General features: G+C 38.4%; 1 protein-coding gene and 1 pseudogene across 4 annotated transcripts; one reads left to right on the top strand and one right to left on the bottom strand.

The window, feature by feature from the left end:
• Positions 1-282: 282 nt before the first annotated feature.
• LOC143883945 (F-box/LRR-repeat protein At4g14103-like) lies at positions 283-15,617 on the top strand. 4 transcript variants are annotated; one of them, XR_013252609.1, is made up of 6 exons: positions 283-1,426; positions 5,381-5,665; positions 5,756-6,045; positions 7,177-7,242; positions 14,323-14,389; positions 15,207-15,279. XR_013252609.1 is itself a non-coding variant. In XM_077387271.1 (5 exons), exons 1-5 carry the CDS (start codon positions 395-397, stop codon positions 15,600-15,602), a joined length of 1,935 nt encoding a protein of 644 aa, XP_077243386.1. In that variant the 5' UTR covers positions 283-394; the 3' UTR covers positions 15,603-15,617. The 4 variants fall into 4 exon arrangements, 3 of the variants coding, with proteins under 3 accessions (XP_077243386.1, XP_077243388.1, XP_077243387.1); XM_077387271.1 differs by lacking the exons at positions 7,177-7,242; positions 14,323-14,389 and adding an exon at positions 15,385-15,617 and having other exon boundaries at positions 15,207-15,316; XM_077387273.1 differs by lacking the exons at positions 7,177-7,242; positions 14,323-14,389 and adding an exon at positions 15,385-15,617 and having other exon boundaries at positions 5,756-6,024; positions 15,207-15,316.
• Positions 15,618-16,530: 913 nt separating this feature from the next.
• On the bottom strand, positions 16,531-16,650 carry LOC143885736 (5S ribosomal RNA; annotated as a pseudogene).
• Between the last annotated feature and the right edge of the window lie 2,470 nt (positions 16,651-19,120).

Consider the following 19,120-nt stretch of genomic DNA (forward strand, 5'->3'; position numbering starts at 1 on the left):
TTGCACCCCTAGTTTGGATCATCCTATACTGTGGTCCGTACAGTACTTTTTTAAAAATAAGCTTATATAAGAGCTGAAAATTATATGGTGTAAGGGCTTAGGACAATAAGCCTTTGTACGGTGAAAGTACCATCCTTGATATCTGATCCAACAGCAGCTCCTCGGAAAGTGAGCTGCTGTTGGATCAAATATCAAGGGCGGTACCCTTACCGTACTGTTGTAAGCCCTTACCCCCATATAAAATCTCATAAGGGCTTACACCGTATAAAAACTCAAAACGAGGCGGGCCCGTTGCTCTTGATCACGTCAGAGGATTCTACACGAGAACAAAAGAGTCGTTCGTAAAATCTTATTCTATTTGCATTGCTTTCAGAGTAGTCTCTCTCTTTTTTCTATGGAAGTAGACGAAGAAGAAAACATGGAAGTAGAAGAAGAAAACATGGAAGTAGAAGAAGAAGAACAAAACAACGGTTCGAGTTCCGAGGAAGAAGAAGAAGAAGAGGAGGAGGAGGAAAACAGTGATTGGGAGCCTAACCCTGAACATTGCTTCATCACCAATTTACCAGATAATCTTCTCATCCAAATCCTCTCCTTTCTCCCCATCCTAGACGCTATAAATACAAGCTTTCTCTCTAGAAGATGGAGATACCTCTGGACTCTTACTCCAAATCTCGATTTCGATCAACGCCTCATAGTTTCTGAAACCGAAGACAAATCAGAAAGCCGTCGCATCTTCGCGGGCTTCGTGGACCGGGCGCTACTCCTCCACGAAGGATCCGAAATCAACAGACTCCGGATCTGGTTCTATTTCGATCACAAACTCTACGAATCACACTTATCCTCATGGATCCGTTTTGCTATCCTTCGTAACGTTAAAGATCTCGATTTAGAACTCGAGAGGGGGGACTGGAAAGACAATGGTTTTCCACAGTACTCCATGCCCTACCTTTTTAATGACTACGTTTTCAATCGTGGTTCGGTTAGGGTTTTGAAACTCTGCTTGCCTGGTCTCGATCCGACTCCGGATCTGCGATTTGGCTCAATTACGACTCTTTATTTGGAACGAATCGGATTAAATTACTCCACCATACCGAATCTGATTACCTTCTGTCCGAATCTCGAGAATTTGGTTCTGGATCATGTTTGTTTGATGACTGATCTCATAATCTCATCGGTGAAGCTTAAGACTCTCTCGATCATGAATACTTTGCAAATGGATGGATGTGTTGAGATTGATGCTCCCAATCTTTTATCTCTAACCCTTAACAATTATGTTGCGGATGATTATATTCTCAAGGATGTGTCGTCTCTGGTCGAAGCTGTTATTATTTTTTTGTTGGGGAACAATTTCCAAATTTGGAGGAAGACTCTGAATGGTCTTACTCATGTCCGTAGGCTCAAGATCGATAATTTGTGGTGGATGGAGGTATGTTTCTATTTGCGTTCTCTATTTGCTGGTGTGATTACTTTTTTTCTTTTTCTCTTCTCTAAACTAACTGCAATCATGTTTTAAATTCAATGAAAATATCCGGTATTATGATTAGGAACATAAAATAAAACCTAGCACAAGTCTGGATTCACTGGAGGATTCTTATTTACTGAAATGAAACTGAATCAGCATCTGTAATCCTATTTTTGGTCTATATTTAATTCCAAATTTCCAACGCTATCTTGTTTGGTAGATAGATACACTTGAAACAAATATCTTCAATGTTTCGCTCGAAGACACTATAATACAGGGTTCAATCAGAGCACCCCTCAAAAGGATGCTAAAGTGATTGTCACGCCCCGAACCAAGGACTCAGTCCAAGCATGCAACAGCGTTATATGTCCAAGAACCTCGGTCTACAGACATACAAGGAATTCCTACAATCATGCAATATACGGAGAAAAAAAAACTAAAAGAAATAATCAAGTTAAATGATCTGTCATCAATAGGAGTCTACTATGGAAACTCATCTGTTCAACCTGGACTACAATTAATCCTATATATATATATATATATATATATATATATATATATATATATATATATATATATATAGAAAGCAGAATCCTATACATCTTAAGTTTGTTATTGCCTCTAAATAAATAAAAAACATGAGTCCTAGAGTCTATCCTGCTGGCTCCCAAATCCTGCGAGATACGATTTCCTACTGTTCAGCATCTGTAAATAAATAATAAGAACAAGTCTAATCACCCCGTTGCTATCTGAAGTCTCTTTGACAGACATACTTTACTGTTTTACCAAACATACTTTAACTCATACATCCCCTTGCATAAAGATCATCAATTAGACGAAGAGCAACTAATATAAGAACAAGTCTAATCACCTCGTTATTATCCGAAGTCTCTTTGACAGGCAAGACCTCTGAGTTTCTGTGAACTTTATCCTACAACAATTATTAACCCTAGGTTAATATCTTAGGATAGAAAAAAAGTCTTTCGGGGTGAACTACACCCACAAAACACTCCAGGAGCCAATTCCAAGAATCGGTCAAACAAACCAGCTCGATCGACCGAACTGATCTTCGGTCGACTAGACAGCAGGTACTAGTTTTATTTTATAAAACCACTCTTATCGGGTTCGGTCGACCGAACATGTGATTTGGGTTTTTTTTCCCGATTGCGGGATCTTTCTTTTTGGTGATTCTTTTACCTCAAAACTTCACTCTTTCCTCATATGAAAATCATTCCAACACACTAGTGTTTGATCATCTCGGATCTGTGCTTTGATTGAATTTCCCAACACAAAGTTCGTTGGAGGTAATTGGAAGTAAACGACTCCAACAAACTGGAATCTTCCCTAATCTGAAACAAAACAACTATCCTTTCACCAGATCCTCAAGATCCGTTCGAGGGTCGTGATTTCTTGCTCCCAAACTTCCATTTTCGTTTCAAAACTTTTTGGACGGACTTTGGCTAACAAAACAGCACACAAACCCTAGTTTGGATCTTAATGTCTTATTTCTTATGGAGTATGGAGATCGAAAACTGAGAACAAAATCAAAATCGAGTCTCTTACCTCTGGAAATCGGCTCTCCTCTCTCGAAATCCTCCGCAACCTCCACACTCTCCAAATTAGGATTTTTTTATGGGGAAATAAAACTTATTATTAGTATTTATACACCTCATCAAGGAGTCCTAATCTCAGCCCTAAAGATGACAAAAATACCCCCCACTTAGTCGAATTTTACATTCGGATTTATTGGGCGTTTTGGGGTATTTCAGCGATAGAGGGCAAGCCTTAGCGCAGTGATAAGGTTGCTCCATTGTGACCTGGTGGTCACGGGTTCGAGTCACGGAAACAGCCTCTCGGGGTAAGGCTGCTTACATCTAGCCCTCCCCAGAGCCCGCAATGGCGGGAGCCTCGTGCACTGGGCTGTCCTCTTTTTTGGGGGCATTTCAGCAATAATACAGGATTCAATCAGAGCACCCCTCAAAAAGATGCTAAAGCGAAGCTGGAGACCTGGCTTGGTTAATATTCTCAATAATGATTCCTTTTGTGATATTCGATGCCGAGGAGACTATGCTTGTGAGGATCTTCAAGTTTCTTCTCATTTAAAGGTAACCTAATCACAATGGGGATAAAATGTGCCGCAAAGTACAAACATCCCATCCTCTCAGTGAAGAAGGAAATATTCTACATACTGAAAAAGTAGAGACAGAATCAGCCCGATTTAAATTGATTAGATAATGCGAAGAAGGAAAACTTTCTTGTTTGGATTATGCAGATTGGATGAATAGATGACGCCTGGTGTTATTAGAAGTTTCACATATGATACAAGGACATTGTTTTTCTGACTGCAATGTTAATTTCCTCAAAATTGATTAATGATGAGTGCTTTGTTCCTGGTAGCAAGCCATGGAAGCGCCAAAGCATAAGTTGGGGAGAAGGACTCGGAGTGTTTTTTTGTAGGACATGAGGAGCCATATCTCCTAATTTCTTGGAGTAAGGATTTTTTAGTTTTTCTCATCCGAATCCTGTGATTATGGAATGCAAGTGTCTTCCAGCATGCGTTAGTGGGCTAAAATTTCTCTCGTTAATGGAAAAAGGACCTATACTAGCACGAGGGCCCAAATGAGGCAATTATTGGAGATGACTATTCTCAAGAAAGTCCCACCAACGGTGTTTTGGTATTGGCTTCTAGAACTGAATTGGAAAGTGGTGCAGCAGTATCACCTGCATGTCGTATATCATTCCAAGAATTTTTTTTTAAACCATTGACAAATTAGAAACTAACATTATTAAGGAAATTCGGTCATGTCTCCAGCTATTCCACCACCGACTCCTATGTTTTTTATCCAGCATTTGAAGGGTTAGGGGATAACACATTTTCTCATTTGGATTTAAGGATGTCAAAAAACGGAGCAAATTCTACAATTTGATGTTGAAAATTCGCCAACAGTTCTTTCCAAGTAATATCATGACCATCTAGGAGTGGCATCCCTCTCCATAGCATGTCCTTTAAAGCTTTTTGAAATTGTCTGCCACTACCTCAAGAACTTTAGAAATAGACATGTAGTAACCTATTCATGCAAACTTCCTATTTTTGGAGGAAATATGTATATCCATGGGATTTTTTTTTTTTTGAATGGCATCAGCGAGGTTCACAATTTCTTGAATTGTCTACAATCAGCGAGGTTCACAATTTCTTGAATTGTATTATTGATGACGTCGATGTGACAAAAAATCACATTTTTTTTGCCACATTGATATGTTACTTAAAAATTGCTATGGTTGTAAACAGAGCACACAAAAACTCTTCATGGTCAAGTTTCAAAATGCCAATCATGTATTGGATGGATCTATCACTCATTTTGTTGTGTCTTGTTAACTATATTTGTTTGGATATGGCATGTATGCTTCATGGATATTTGTAGGTATGGATATTTTAACTGATTCTTTTAAGTGTCTGACACTTGCATTCTATATATTTTTTTGGATGCAACACTTATATGCTATTTCATAAATATCTTTAAGACAAATTTGTGCTTCACTGTCAAGATAAAAATTCAGTGCTCACAAGTCAAGACAGAAGAGAAAAAAGTGGACCCAATGCCAAAATCACATTAAAATATAATGTATTTTGAAATTGCAATTTGCAACCGCCAATCAAATGATTTTTTACAAGATAACAACCACATTTTGGTGAACAAAAGAGATTGAATGAGCAGACACGCACATACGTGAGGAACACAATGACGTTGATGGAATGGAAGATATCTTGGTTATCTCTCTCAACATGTTTGATACAATGACAGCTTAGCATTTATTGTTGATTTACAGACTAATCTATGAATGAGACTGAAATTCCTTCTGTCCCTTCCTTTATAGAAATCTAATTACAAACTAATGTTGTTGTTTTTTATGTCAAAGCATCAGCAACAAACGGGTGAATTCTCTGAAGAGATCCTCCCCTATAAATTCAGGTATTTGGAGTTGGCAATGGTGTTGAGAAAGATGGAGCTTCCTGGTCTAGCTAAAATGCTCGAGTTTTCTCCCAATCTTGAAACCTTGGTTCTAGAGAACCGAATGGTTTACATGATATATAACAAGATTCGCCGCAACGATGCAAGCATCAACCAGACTCTCGGCAACGATGCAAGCATCAACCAGACTCTCGACAACAATGCTAGCATCAACCAGACTCTCGGCAATGTTGTAAGCATCAATAGTGATTAAAGCTCTTATACTTCATGTGATTCTGCTTAGTATCCTCCTTTACAACTGGTTCTGTGATTCTTTTGTTAGGCTTCCGAGGAGAGCTACACGGGGGACGATTTAGAAAAAGTATTTACTGGAAGTCCACTATACCTCAAGAAATTAAAGATAACATCATTTTTGGCGACAGATAATGAGTTAGAGCTGGTGAAATATCTGCTCATGTATGGGGTGGCCTTAGAAAAGATTATTCTTGTCCCTGATAAAACAGGTTTAGTATCAGTTCCACCTCAACATTTAGCGGAACGATTTCAAGAACTGCAGGCTTTTCCAAGATCCTCTCGGGATGCCGAAATACTGTTAGTTCAAAACTTTGACAGGTCTCAGTAATTTTTCCATTTTATTAATTTTCTTTTAAGTTATTAAACCAACGACTGCAATGAGCATTTCTTTTAGAATTTGGGGATTTTCCATTATTAAAATTTTCATGGTACACATGCTTGGGTTGCAATTTTCCAAGTATTTGTTTTGTTTGAAGATCAATGCATCATTTGAGACGACTGAATTTACTTTTAGACACAGAATTAAATTTTCCCAAAACCTAGTCATTTTGGCATACCTCGCTACGAAACTAGCATGCAATTTTGTAATGCTTCTCGCTCGCTTTGGTATGCTTCGGGAATCTTTTGCTTATTTGGGTTGAAACCATAGTTGTAAATTCCGTTTCGGTCGCCATTTCGTTTTAGCCACCGAAACGAAATTTCGGTGGGATTTCGGTCATTTCGGTGCATTTCGGTCGAAACTTTTCGTTCACACAAAAAATATATTAAAAAATATGAGAAAAATTCAAAAAAATAAAAAATCAATAGAAAAAGATGAAAAACTAATAAATAGTCCAAAATATGTGTCAGGGTGCGGGTACGACACGACACGGGTACGTGGGTACGTGATCAAGTTCCATATTTCATAACATGAGGTATCAATACATCATTCATTAGAAAAAAAAAGTCTGTTACCAATGTGTTGACCAGTGCCTGACAAGATGAATAATTTTTAGAGACCAAATAATGAGATTTTTTTTACCGGACTTTTGGGATTTAATAATGTTTGGACAAAATAGATTTTATGAATTTTTAAAATTTGAAAAATACCCCACCGTTTGGAAGTTAAGAAAGTTAAAATTTTGACCCGACCATTTTTCTTTGAATTTTGTACTAGAACTGGAGAGTTGACTTTTTTTCCTTTTAGATTTGGGTGTTGAAACTATTTTTAATAAATCCAAAAGGGGGGTATTCCGTTATTTACATGTAAATCTTAAGTAAATGGACAATGGTTGAAACATTCGGCAACATTACCATTTCAGTCAAAACACTCATGAGGATCACATGGGACGTTTCTTACAAGGAGACCCATTTTTGGGGCTTTCCCATTATCTTCAATCAAAAATCATTCTTGTTTTCAAACTCACTTCAATTTTAAATATAAAAACCATTAAACAAGGGGAAATGCAGAATGGAGAGTGGATTGCTGAATGGGAGCCTTCATCAACAACCCGTTTTAGGAGTTTTCAATTTGAGGTATGTTTTTTAGACAATTAAGGCTGTGTGTTGAATTTTTTAAGCTCTATCATTGATTTTTTTTTGAATGGTAGCCAAGAATATATTAAAAAAAGAGGACCGAGATGGTCAGATTATAAAGGAGGAAATAAAGAAAAACAACTATTCCAAAAAACAACAAATCAAGGAGGGAGGGAATCAAATAATGCTAAAGAATCTTTGGATACGCCCTCCCTCGCTAATCCATCCGCCGCCGAATTCACAGATCGTCTCACATGCAAAAATGGCATGGGTGATGAACCAATCCTATAAAAAATTTGATAAAAAATACTGTTGATTCTCCAGGGGCAATTTTGCGATCTTTTGAACCATCAGATCACATTTAAGGAGTCACCTTCTACAACCAAGGAAGCCAAATGATGTTGATCAACTAGTTTTATCCCTTGGTAAACTGCGCGAATTTTCGCTTCCGATGCGTCTGCTACCCCAATGGGTCCAGCATAGGCCCATAATCCCTCCCCCAAGTCATTTCTCAAGACTCCTCCAATGCCGTCCGGACCTGGATTTCCCAAACTAGAACCATCAAAGTTCAGTTTAAGGAAGCCCGAAGGAGGAGGCCCCCATACTTGAACCACCTTTTGTTTAGCCTCCACACTGAAACAAACTTCTCTCCACCTTTCTCAAAGATCATAAGTGGATACAAATCTAAAGCAGGGAAGTATAAAAAATCAAGAAAATAAAAAGTAAGTGGACCTGACCCTACTTTATTTTATTTTTATTCGGACAGGGAGTTGAGGGGAAATTTTTATTTACTTAACAAATGGGCATGCTGCATCATGCATATGTCATATATCTCGATAGACATTTAGATACATCGAAATATAGATTTACACCTGGGATGTTTCTACAGATCCGCTCATATGGCCATGTTTTATTTGGGGGAATAAAATAGAGATTGTCTCTCGAAGAGATGGCCGAGTGGTTGATAGCCCCGGTCTTGAAAACCGGGTTCAGAACTATCGAGGGTTCAAATCCCTCTCTCTCCTTTTGCTCATTGAATCGATTTGTTTCTTTATTGGCTTGGCCCCGCCTAGCCATTTATCCTCTTTTTTCGTCGGTGGTTCAAAATGAGCTTAGCTATGTTTCTCACTCACTCTATTCTTTCACAAATGGATCCGACCAGAAATCTCTCTCTTATCACAAGTCTTGTGATAGATACGATCTACGTACAAATGGACATCAGCGACAATCAAATTTGATTCGATTGAGAAGGGGGAGGATCCCCCTTCTTATATTTCTTATATTTCTACATCTAAGATCTGACCCGTATCATTGATAATAATAGGAACTGAACCATTATGGCATGGAAAAATTTGATTCAGAGGGAGAGTAAGAGGCAGAAATTGGAACAGTAATATCATTTGATTCGTCGATCCTCAAAAAAGAAATAAGCAAAGTTTCATCGTTGAGTGACAAATGGGAAATTCATGGAAAATTACAATCCCCACAACGTAATAGTGCACCTATACATCTTCATTGATGTTGTTTATCAATCGGAAGATCCAGAGGTAAACTATCGAGACTTTGGACTATCCGGGCACATACTTCGCGAAAGGTAACTCTTGAAATAGCCGAAGCTAGCTTGAGTAGAACGGAAGGCAAGAAGCAAGAAATTGATGCGAATCTAGCTCTCCAAAGAGCTAGGACATGGGTACATTCATTTCGGTTTCGGATCCGACCGAAATAGTAATAGTACTTGATTTGTTTATATTTTATATATCTATCTGTATGTAATTTCGCCCTGTTCCTTGGAAGGGTGGAACAGACATTCTATTCTGTTTGATCCATTTCTTTATCTTCCCATGAATCGTATGCTTGTAACAATAAGGACATAATTTTCTCAATTCCAATCGACTAGGTGTATTGTGTCGATTCTTTTGAGTAATATATCTGGAAATGCCCCGCGATTCCTTATTTAAATCAGGATTCATTTCAGATACAGTACAAAGAAAATCCAATACCTTTTCCTTTCTGAATTTTGAGTTAACCCATACTATAGTTAACGCTATTGCTTTGATGAAGAGAGATGATGGGCTTTTAGACACCCCTTTGAAAATTCTTATGTTTCTTTCCAATGAACCCGCAAGATTGTAACAAAGGACATATTCCAAAGAATTCTTCCTTTTTTCTTCCATGGAACATGAGACCATGCTTGGAAAAAATCCATGAGGCTAGGTGAAAACACCCATTCTATCCCAAATCTACATAAAAGCATACCCCAAACGACCCTTGTGGTTTTGGAATGCAAAAACAAGTGATCTACTAATTCCCCATCCTCAATACATAATGCGCAATGATCTACTATGAGAATCTTTCATTCTCTCAAGGAATACACAGTTTGAATCCTTCCCAACAAAGCCGCCCAAGAGAAAATACTCGCTCTTTGAAGAGCTTGGAATGACCACACTCTAGCTACCTTGGAAGATGCAGGGCTAGCCACTAGATTGTGGTAAAAAGATTTGACGAAGAACTCACCTGGAGAATCCCAAATCCATACCCTTTTGTTTGTTCTGTTTTGACTAATATAAACCTCTGTCAACAATTGCATCAAGCTGGCAACATATGCAAATTCCCTTTCAAAGAAATTTGTGTAAAACTGAGGCATCCATACCACACTTCCGTTTTCTCTTCCCATGTTTTCTTTGACAAAACAATTATTTGACAAAGCAATGGCAAATAAGTCCAGAAACAACTCCCGAAGAGGCTGATCAGAACACCATTTGTCCATCTAAAACCGAATCATATCCCCTAAATATACTCTATACCTTCTGCCGAGAGTGAACTCGGGATTGTATCGCATGATATATTTCCAAATTGTCATTCTTGGAGCTTTAAAATTATCTTCAGATTGCCAATGACCCGGCCCAATACCTTATTTGCCCTCTATTGCTCTCGCCCATGGATGCTCTTCTTCTTTGCCAAATCTCCAAAGCCACTTTCCTAATAAAGCATAATTCATCTTTTTAACTCTTCTAATTCCTAAACCTCCGCTTTTGATTGGCATGCACACCTCTTACCACTTAACCAAAGGTATGCCACGTTTGTCGCCTCCCCCTCCCCCACCCCCCCCACCCCCCAAAAAAAAAAAAAAAGAAAGAAAGAAAGAAAGAAAAGAAAAAGGAAAAAAGAAATCTCCTCTGGATTCAGTGTTGCATGGATTCGAATTCATGTGTCGGGATCCGACACGGATTCGAGGTGTTGGATTCGGCAAACCCCCAAAAGTAGGATTCGGATTCGGTAATTTTTAAATAAAATAAAATTTTCAAAATTAAAAAAAAAAAATATATATATATATATATATATATTTTCTATGCGTATATATTCATGAAAAAATTGAGAGTAGAGGGTTGAGGTGGGTTTTGTATTAAGAGAGTTGAAGGAGGAAGGGGGTCATGTTCAAGGGTCGAGGCGCTAGGGTTTTTATTAAAAGAAGTACGGGTTGTGCTTTCATATAAAAAAAGTTAAGAAAATACGTTTAAAAGGAAAATATACAGGATTCACATTTCAAAAGAGACAAAGAAGAATCGGATTCACCCGAAAAAAAAGGATTCGTGCGGGACACGGCTACGACAAGAATCCGGGGGTGTCCCACGTGAATCCATGTCCGATTCGGATGCGGAGACGTGTCGACACGGATTCGGCCTAGGGGGGGCAAAGAATCCTTGCAACATAGTCTGGATTCAATACGGTTAGCCACGCTGAATTCCAGCAATGCCCTTCAGTTCCTCCTCTTCCAAGTGAATTCCATACTCTCTGATTATGAAAATTAGATCTTTAACCCATTACTACCTCGTAATATCTTAAAACTGCTTTCAAGTTCATTGTATCACAAAGATTAGGTGAACTGAAAAGGAGGCTATCATCTGCAAATTGTAACTGAGAGACTTCGATTTCATTGTCAGCCTCACCAATCTTAAAGCCCTCGATCAAACCACGCGATTTCCCTTTTTGAATTAACCCACTCAAAGTTTCTGCAACAATGACAAACAGAAAGGTAGAAAGTGGATCCCCTTCCCTTGCGAAGACTTGAAGAAGCCTTTAGGCGCCCCATTATTGATAACTGTGAACCGTGATGAGGAAATGCATTTTGCTATCCAAGATCTCCATCTCGTACCAAACCCCATCCTGCCCATAACATAGTCCATATATTTCCATTCAACTCTATCGTAGGTTTTTTCCATGTCCAGTTTGCACACTATACCTCTCCACCCGGTCTTTAGTAATAGTCCACCAACTCATTAGCTACCAAAGAGCAGTCTAGAATTTGCCTTTCGCTCACGAAGGCACTTTGGCTACCAGAAATAATGGAAGGACTTTTTTCACCCGCTCTGCTAGCACTTTGGCGATCACCTTGTACAAACTACCAACTAGACTAATGGGGCGAAATTCGGATGTTGACGAGGCTCCTTTTACTTTAGGTATCAAAGCAATAAAAAAAGCTCCTATACCACAATCCAAATCCAGACCGTCATGGAATTCTCTGAAAAATTTGAGTACATCTCCCTTAACACATTCCTCAGTGTATCAACGGCTGCAGAGGGGCTGATGTACTTCACATCGGAAGGGTTCAACGGATTTGATTGCCACATGCATTGCAGTTGGGTGTCCCATTTGATGAAAAGAGGCGCATTTATCATTTCCCAATTATTATAATTCTAGTAACATATCACTTTGAAGTTTGGCCCATTTTCTTCAACGGAATTTGACCAATGATGGAGCCCTTTGCCCCTTTTCTGCAAGGGCTCCCGCGAGTCTAGCATTCATCTTGTTATATATATATATATACATATGAGGAAAGTGTTTCTACTCGGCCGAGTAGAAAAGCTTATCTACTCCTCCCTTTAAAAAGTACAGTGGGCCCACACATTGTGGATGATCCAAAGCATTCATTTGATAGGTCTTATCATAGATAGGGTGTGCCCAAAAAATCAGCACCAAAGGGTCATCCTAGCCCTTCGTTTTGTTGGGCCTTGTAGAAACAGAATGGACGCATCTTACGCATCTTACACAGTGCGTCCATTCTGTTTCTACAAGGCCCAACAAAACGAAGGGCTAGGATGACCCTTTGGTGCTGATTTTTTGGGCACACCCTATCTATGTTAAGACCTATCAAATGAATGCTTTGGATCATCCACAATGTGTGGGCCCACTGTACTTTTTAAAGGGAGGAGTAGATAAGCTTTTCTACTCGGCCGAGTAGAAACACTTTCCTCATATATATATATATATATATATATATATATGAGAAAACGGTTCCTACACATATGTGTAGAGAGTTCTCTACACACTAGCTTAAAATACAGTGGGGGCCCACATTGTTTGGGTGATCCAAGCCATCCATTTTAAAGGCCCTCACATAGATAGGGTGTCTACAAAAAATCAGATCCATAGGATCATCCCAACCCTACGATTTGTGGAGGTAAAATGAATGTCTTTAATCCTTCACAAATTAGTCCATTTTTTGCCTCCACAGTTTGAATCGTTAGGATGATCCTATGGATCTGATTTTTTGTGGACACCCTATCTATGTGAGGGCCTTAAAAATGAAAGGTTTGGATCACCCAAATAATGTGGCCCCCACTGTATTTTATGCTAGTGTATAGATAACTTATCTACACATATGCGTAGGAACCGTTCTCTCTCTCTCTCTCTCTCTCTCTCTCTCTCTCTCTCTCTCTCTATATATATATATATATATATATATATATATATATATATATATATATAGAGGAAAGTGAAGCTACACCGCCGGTGTAGCTAACTTAGCTACACCGCCGGCTTAAAATACAATGGGCCCACATTGTTTTGGTGATCCAAAGAATTCATTTGATTGGCCCTTACATAGATAGGGTGTCCACCAAAAATCAGCTCCATAGGATCATCCCAACCCTACGATTTGTGGAGGCAAAAATGAACGTGTAAAAACCTTCACAAATTTGTCCATTTTTGCCTCCACAGTTTGAAGGGTTGGGATGATCCTATGGAGCTGATTTTTGGTGGACACCCTATCTATGTGAGGGCCAATCAAATGAATGGTTTGGATCACCAAAACAATGTGGGCCCATTGTATTTTAAGCCGGCGGTGTAGCTTCACTTTCCTCATATATATATATATATATATATATATATATATATATATAGAGAGAGAGAGAGGGGGGGGGGAAAGTGAAGCTACATCGCTGGTGTAGCTAACTTAGCTACACCGCCGGCTTAAAATACAATGGGCCCACATTGTTTTGGTGATCCAAACCATTCATTTGATTGGCCCTCACATAGATAGGGTGTCCACCAAAAATCAGCTCCATAGGATCATCCCAACCCTTCAAACTGTGGAGGCAAAAAATGGACAAATTTGTGAAGGTTTTTACACGTTCATTTTTGCCTCCACAAATCGTAGGGTTGGGATGATCCTATGGAGCTGATTTTTGGTGGACACCCTATCTATGTGAGGGCCAATCAAATGAATTCTTTGGATCACCAAAACAATGTGGGCCCATTGTATTTTAAGCCGGCGGTGTAGCTTCACTTTCCTCATATATATATATATATATATATATATATATATATATATATATATATATATATAGAGGAAACTGTTGGTGCGCTTAAGCTCACCAAACTTATGGTGAGCTTAACCGCCCAATCACATGGGGGCCCACTTTGTTAGGATGATCCAAAGCATTCATTTGAAAGTCCCTTACATAGATGGGGGGTGTACCAAAAATCAGCTCCATAGGATCATCCTAACCCCTCCATTTGTGAAGGACAAAAATGGACAGACACAAATCTGCCCATTTTTTGTCCTCCACAAATGGAGGGGTTAGGATGATCCTATGGAGCTGATTTTTGGTACACCCCCTATCTATCATAAGGCCTTGCAAATGAATGGTTTGGATCACCACAGAAAATGTAGGACCCATGTGATTGGGGAGCTTAAGCGCACCATAAGTTTGGTGCGCAGCTCACCAACAGTTTCCTCATATATATATATTTTAATATTTCACCATTTTTCTTCTTTTCCTTTTAACTTTTTTTTTCCAGATAAGATCGAGATCATTATAGATGCATGGAATGACACTGGAACCATGCTTTTTTGACGTTGATTGAGGTAGATTACAAATATATTACTGTTTTGGTTGTGGTGCACAATGATAATCTTTCATGAACATTAGATTGGTTCCCTAACATATTCCCATGAAGGTAGGCCGGAGAATGATGTAAATAATCAAGAAGTTTTTTGTGCTGAATCTTAAAGCATTTTCTTTATAGAAGCATGTTTTCTTTACAACAGAATTGCTCGAGCAGTTTTTTGGTCAGACCAAAAGCATGACCTTGGAAACCCTTCAATTGGCCTGTAGAAACTAATAATGGCTCATTTCGCAGGATCCTAATTTTGATTATTTCAATGGTAGCACATTTGATCAAGCACTTAGGCGCTGTTTGGATTGCAGGAAAAACATTTCTTCCGGAAAGAAATTTTTCTAGCAATTTTTTTTTGTTTCCACAATTTAGAGGGAAATGATAAGTTTTAGGGATATCATTATAAATTGAAGATCCCTGAAAATAAAACTTGAACTGGCATGGTTCAAATTAGTTGTTTTTTCAAGTGTAATCAAATAATGGAAAAGCACAAAATTTTGGGAAAAAATATCTTTCCCGAACTTATAGAAAATTCCTGCAATCCAAACACGACCTTAGCTCTTCTTTCTTTTCCCTAAATTTGGTGAGACTAGTTGAAAACTTGAAATGCATTGCGACTTTGTGATTGTTTTGTGTTGTAATTTTAGTTTTCACAGTTAATAATGTTACTTTTCGTTTTGAAAATGAGATGTGATTGAGTTTGATTTTATCTTATATTATATGGAGTGTATGTATGATGATAGAAAGTTACTGCTTAAATTGACTTGGTCTAATCCTGACACTAGTTGGGTTCGTCTACATGGATCATTTTCTTCCCTTCTCTCCTATCAGTTGGCTGATTCGCGATTCCTAAATCAATTTGTCAATGCCACGCCTACAAAGAACCCACTTGCAGGTATTTTTCAGTTTTTCTAATACTTGCAGTTCTCTTAACTCTTAAAGTCTTAGGTTCATTACTTGCAGTGTCCTCTCTACCATTTTTCAAGAACTCAAACTTGGACATGAAGTCACCATGTGGCTGGGTGACTGACTGGAATCAGTCATCTGAGAGTCGAATGAGGTTTTTTTTATCACCAGGCATTGTTTTTCAAGTTTCTAATTTAGGTGCAAGTGTCAGTATAACTCTGTTCCTTGACGTTGGTCTTCATTGCAAAGAAAATCCATTGATTGACAATCTCTAGTGTATTTACACCTGTTATCATAATGGGTGAAGCATCGAAATCCATGTTATGGATGTTGGAGGTATCTCCAACTCTGATAGTATAATTGTCTTTATTGGATCTTGCATAGACAAATAAAGCCTTGATTTGTTGTAGAATGCCTTGATTTCAGCTTCAAGCTGGACATTTTGCGAAATCCTTATGGCTTTTCTGCTAGTTTCTATCCGGACTGTTGCAATATTATCCAGCTTAGCCTTACTGCTTCTGTCCAGTCTATTTTCTGAAGTGAAAGTATTCATGCATCTTGGAGCTCCATTCTCAAATCTCCGGCTGCACTCCCATGCTGATGCTCAGACGCCCATTAGCCTTTGCAATTTCTCCTACAAAATTGTTAATAAAATCATAACTTCAAGAATTTCTAAATGCTCCCAATCCGTATTACTCAAGCCAACCCACTTTTATCAAGGGTCGTGTCTGGCCTATGGAGGAGCCATTTGCATAAATATAGACATGGCTAAAGATTTTGATCACTTCAATTGGCACTTTCTTAAGGCTGTTCTCGTCAAGTACAGATTCAATTCGAGTTCCACTCATCTCATAGGTGTCTTTCATTGATGTGAATCAAGCTATTTTATTTTTTTTCGAATGGCGGGAATGAAGATTCATGAAGCTTGCTTGGAGTGCCATGACTGTTCCCAACCTATTTTCAACTTTTATCCAAGAAAATACCTGTTCTCCTCCCGATTTAGAAAGCTAGACCTTATATCGATGGACCAAACATTTTGGTGTCTATAAATGTGATTAGAAACCGTTGACTGGTTGGTGATGGGCGAATACAAGTGTTTTAGTATGACAATATCGTTTATACATACTTGAGGTGCAAAAGATGCCACCCCTGGTTTTGGTGGAATGCTTATATGTGGATGATTTTATTTAAGGCAAAGAGCAAGGGGTGCAACACTAGAATTTCCCGGGTGGTCACCCATTCCAGTTCTAGTCTTACCTTAGCACAGTTAACTTCGAGAGTTTAGTTGGGATCTAGTGCATTTGTATTAGTATGATAGCACCCTTCTTCTTCTTCTTTAGAGATGCTTTCATTAAAATTACCAAAATGTATTTTAAAAGCAAGGGATTTGCTAGGGACCATCACATAATAAGGCATTTCGCGGAACATTGTTGCATGAGTGCAGCCACATAGGCTCAGATTTTGTCTTATTTATTTAATTCTTCTGACATGGCTGCACTCTCATGCAACTGCCGTTCCGCGAAATGCCTTCTGCTATGGTCCCTAGCAAATCCCTAAAACAATAGGTGGCAATCTTTGGAGGGGAGAGTTCACGGTGTGGATGGTGCTTCACTAGTGAAGGTGCCTCCATAGTGGCTGGGACCACGCCCTCTCCCTAGGTCTGTTTGATCCCTCAAAAGCAGGGATGGCTTAGGGATTTTGCTTGGCATTTGGGTTAAAATAAACACAACCCCAAAAGTTAGGCGGTGCGTCTTCCCTGAGGGCCTATTTGGTTAGCAACAGAGTGGTGAAACTAGTGGAAAGGAAAACCTTTTCTTAATTTTTGCCTCTTTCCTTTGTTTGGTTCTACAAGGAAAGGCTTTCCAATGTAGAAAGGAATATCCATGTAACCTACCAAAAAGAATGATATCCGTGTGGAAAGGAAAATACTCATTTTTTGTCTTAAAATTTTCTATATTTGTTAGAATATGTGAGATAAACTGTTGGATTGGGTGTAGATCTCACCATTGGATCATCTTGGTAGTAGATTAGGAAAGAGGTTAGATGGCGCAAGCTACATAAATTGGGAAATTAGATTAGATTTGATTTGAGCGTAAATTGAGGTAAGTTGGTTTGGTTAGGCAGCTAGTTTGATTAATATTATCTCTTTCCTTTATTATTTTAAACTATTTCCATCTTTATCATTTGAGTGTTTTATTTAAGTGGAATTCTAGACTGAAGGTAGCCCTTGCAAAAAAAGTGGTGAAAGGGCTCTCCTATTGGCTACAAATCACCATCATGCATTAATAACGGTTGAAAAGTCAAACATGATGGTGATGTGCAGCCAATGGGGGAGCCCTTTCACCTCTTTTTTGCAGGGGCTCCCTTCAGTTTAGACTAGGGGTGGCCAGAACCGAACCAGAACCGAAGAACCGAACCGGAACCGAACTGTAAAAAAATATTTTTGGTCCGGTTCGGTTCCACTGATGAAGAACCGAACTTATTCGGTTCGGTTCCGGGTCTAATGTTCTCGGTTCGGTTCCGGAAGTGAACTTTGAATATATATATATATATATATATATATATATATATAATATTTTTATATTTCTATTATACATATACTTAATAATATAAATTACTTATAATATTAATGAGTAATAGTTAATACTATTCTTATAATAAGAAAGTAACTTATATTATAACTTTAATTAAAAGTTTTTATAAATTATAATTAATAATTAGCCATTAGAACCGAAGAACCGAACTGGACCGAACTGATTATGTTCGGTCCGGTTCAGTTCGGTCCTACTGTGTACTACGGTTCGGTTCGGTTCTTACGGTTCATGGAACCGAGAACCGAAAAAAAATGAACCAAGAACCGAACCGGTTGGCCACCCCTAGTTTAGACTTCCTCTTTATTTAAACAGTCGTTAGTCGCATTGTAATTCATTCAAAATTAGTGAAAATCTTAAATTTGTCAATATTAAAATCTCAGATACTTTTTTTTTTTTTTTTTTTTTTTTTTTTTGTCATTAGACCCTCTATGTAAGCTCCACTAGTAGCATAATTATGGGCCCCATTAACCATAGTATATGAGCCAATATAAATGAAGTGTTACTTTTAGGTAACAAGCATATAAGGAAATTTTATTGAAAAGCTTTTTTAATGAGAATTTTTATTGGACTTTTTTCTCTGGTGGATATTTTTACATCTGGGGCCCCAACATTTTATACCAGATTCTTTTGAAATGATAGGGCGCATCACTTTTACCATGTTTTGATGGGTGGTAGGGCCCATCATCTCTACCCAGGCCCACCATTTTACGCCTATGGATGGGCCTACCATCTCCACCCAAATCCATGCATATCACCTTTTGACGTCATGAGGCCCGTCATTTTACACCCATGCATAGCAGCATGGGTGGGGGCCACCATTTTACACCTAATGTTTTGGTCATAGTAGTTACAAAAACCTGAAATGGAAAAAGGAAGAAGAATGGGACGGGAAAATTCAAGTTTAATATGGTATTGGTAAAAAAAATGTAGTAAAAAAGAGGAAGTCTGAAGTGAAGAGCGCCCTTGCATAAATAAGATGAAAGGGAGCCCCCATTGGTTGAAACTATTTATAATATCACTGAAAATGTAAAAGTCAAAGGATTAAATGCACTTTGGCAACTTTCAACCAATGGGGCGCCCTTTCATCTCATATATATGCAAGGGCTCCCTTCACTTTAGACTTCCTCAGTAGAAAATGGTCAAATAAATGAAAATATGAAAAAATGCATTTAAAACGTTTAAAAAGCCTTTTAAATGTT

The sequence above is a fragment of the Tasmannia lanceolata genome, unplaced genomic scaffold (assembly GCF_043159265.1).
Source record: "Tasmannia lanceolata isolate RefF3 unplaced genomic scaffold, GAP_Taslan_0.1 ptg000008l, whole genome shotgun sequence".
In the NCBI taxonomy this organism is placed as follows: Eukaryota; Viridiplantae; Streptophyta; class Magnoliopsida; order Canellales; family Winteraceae; genus Tasmannia; species Tasmannia lanceolata.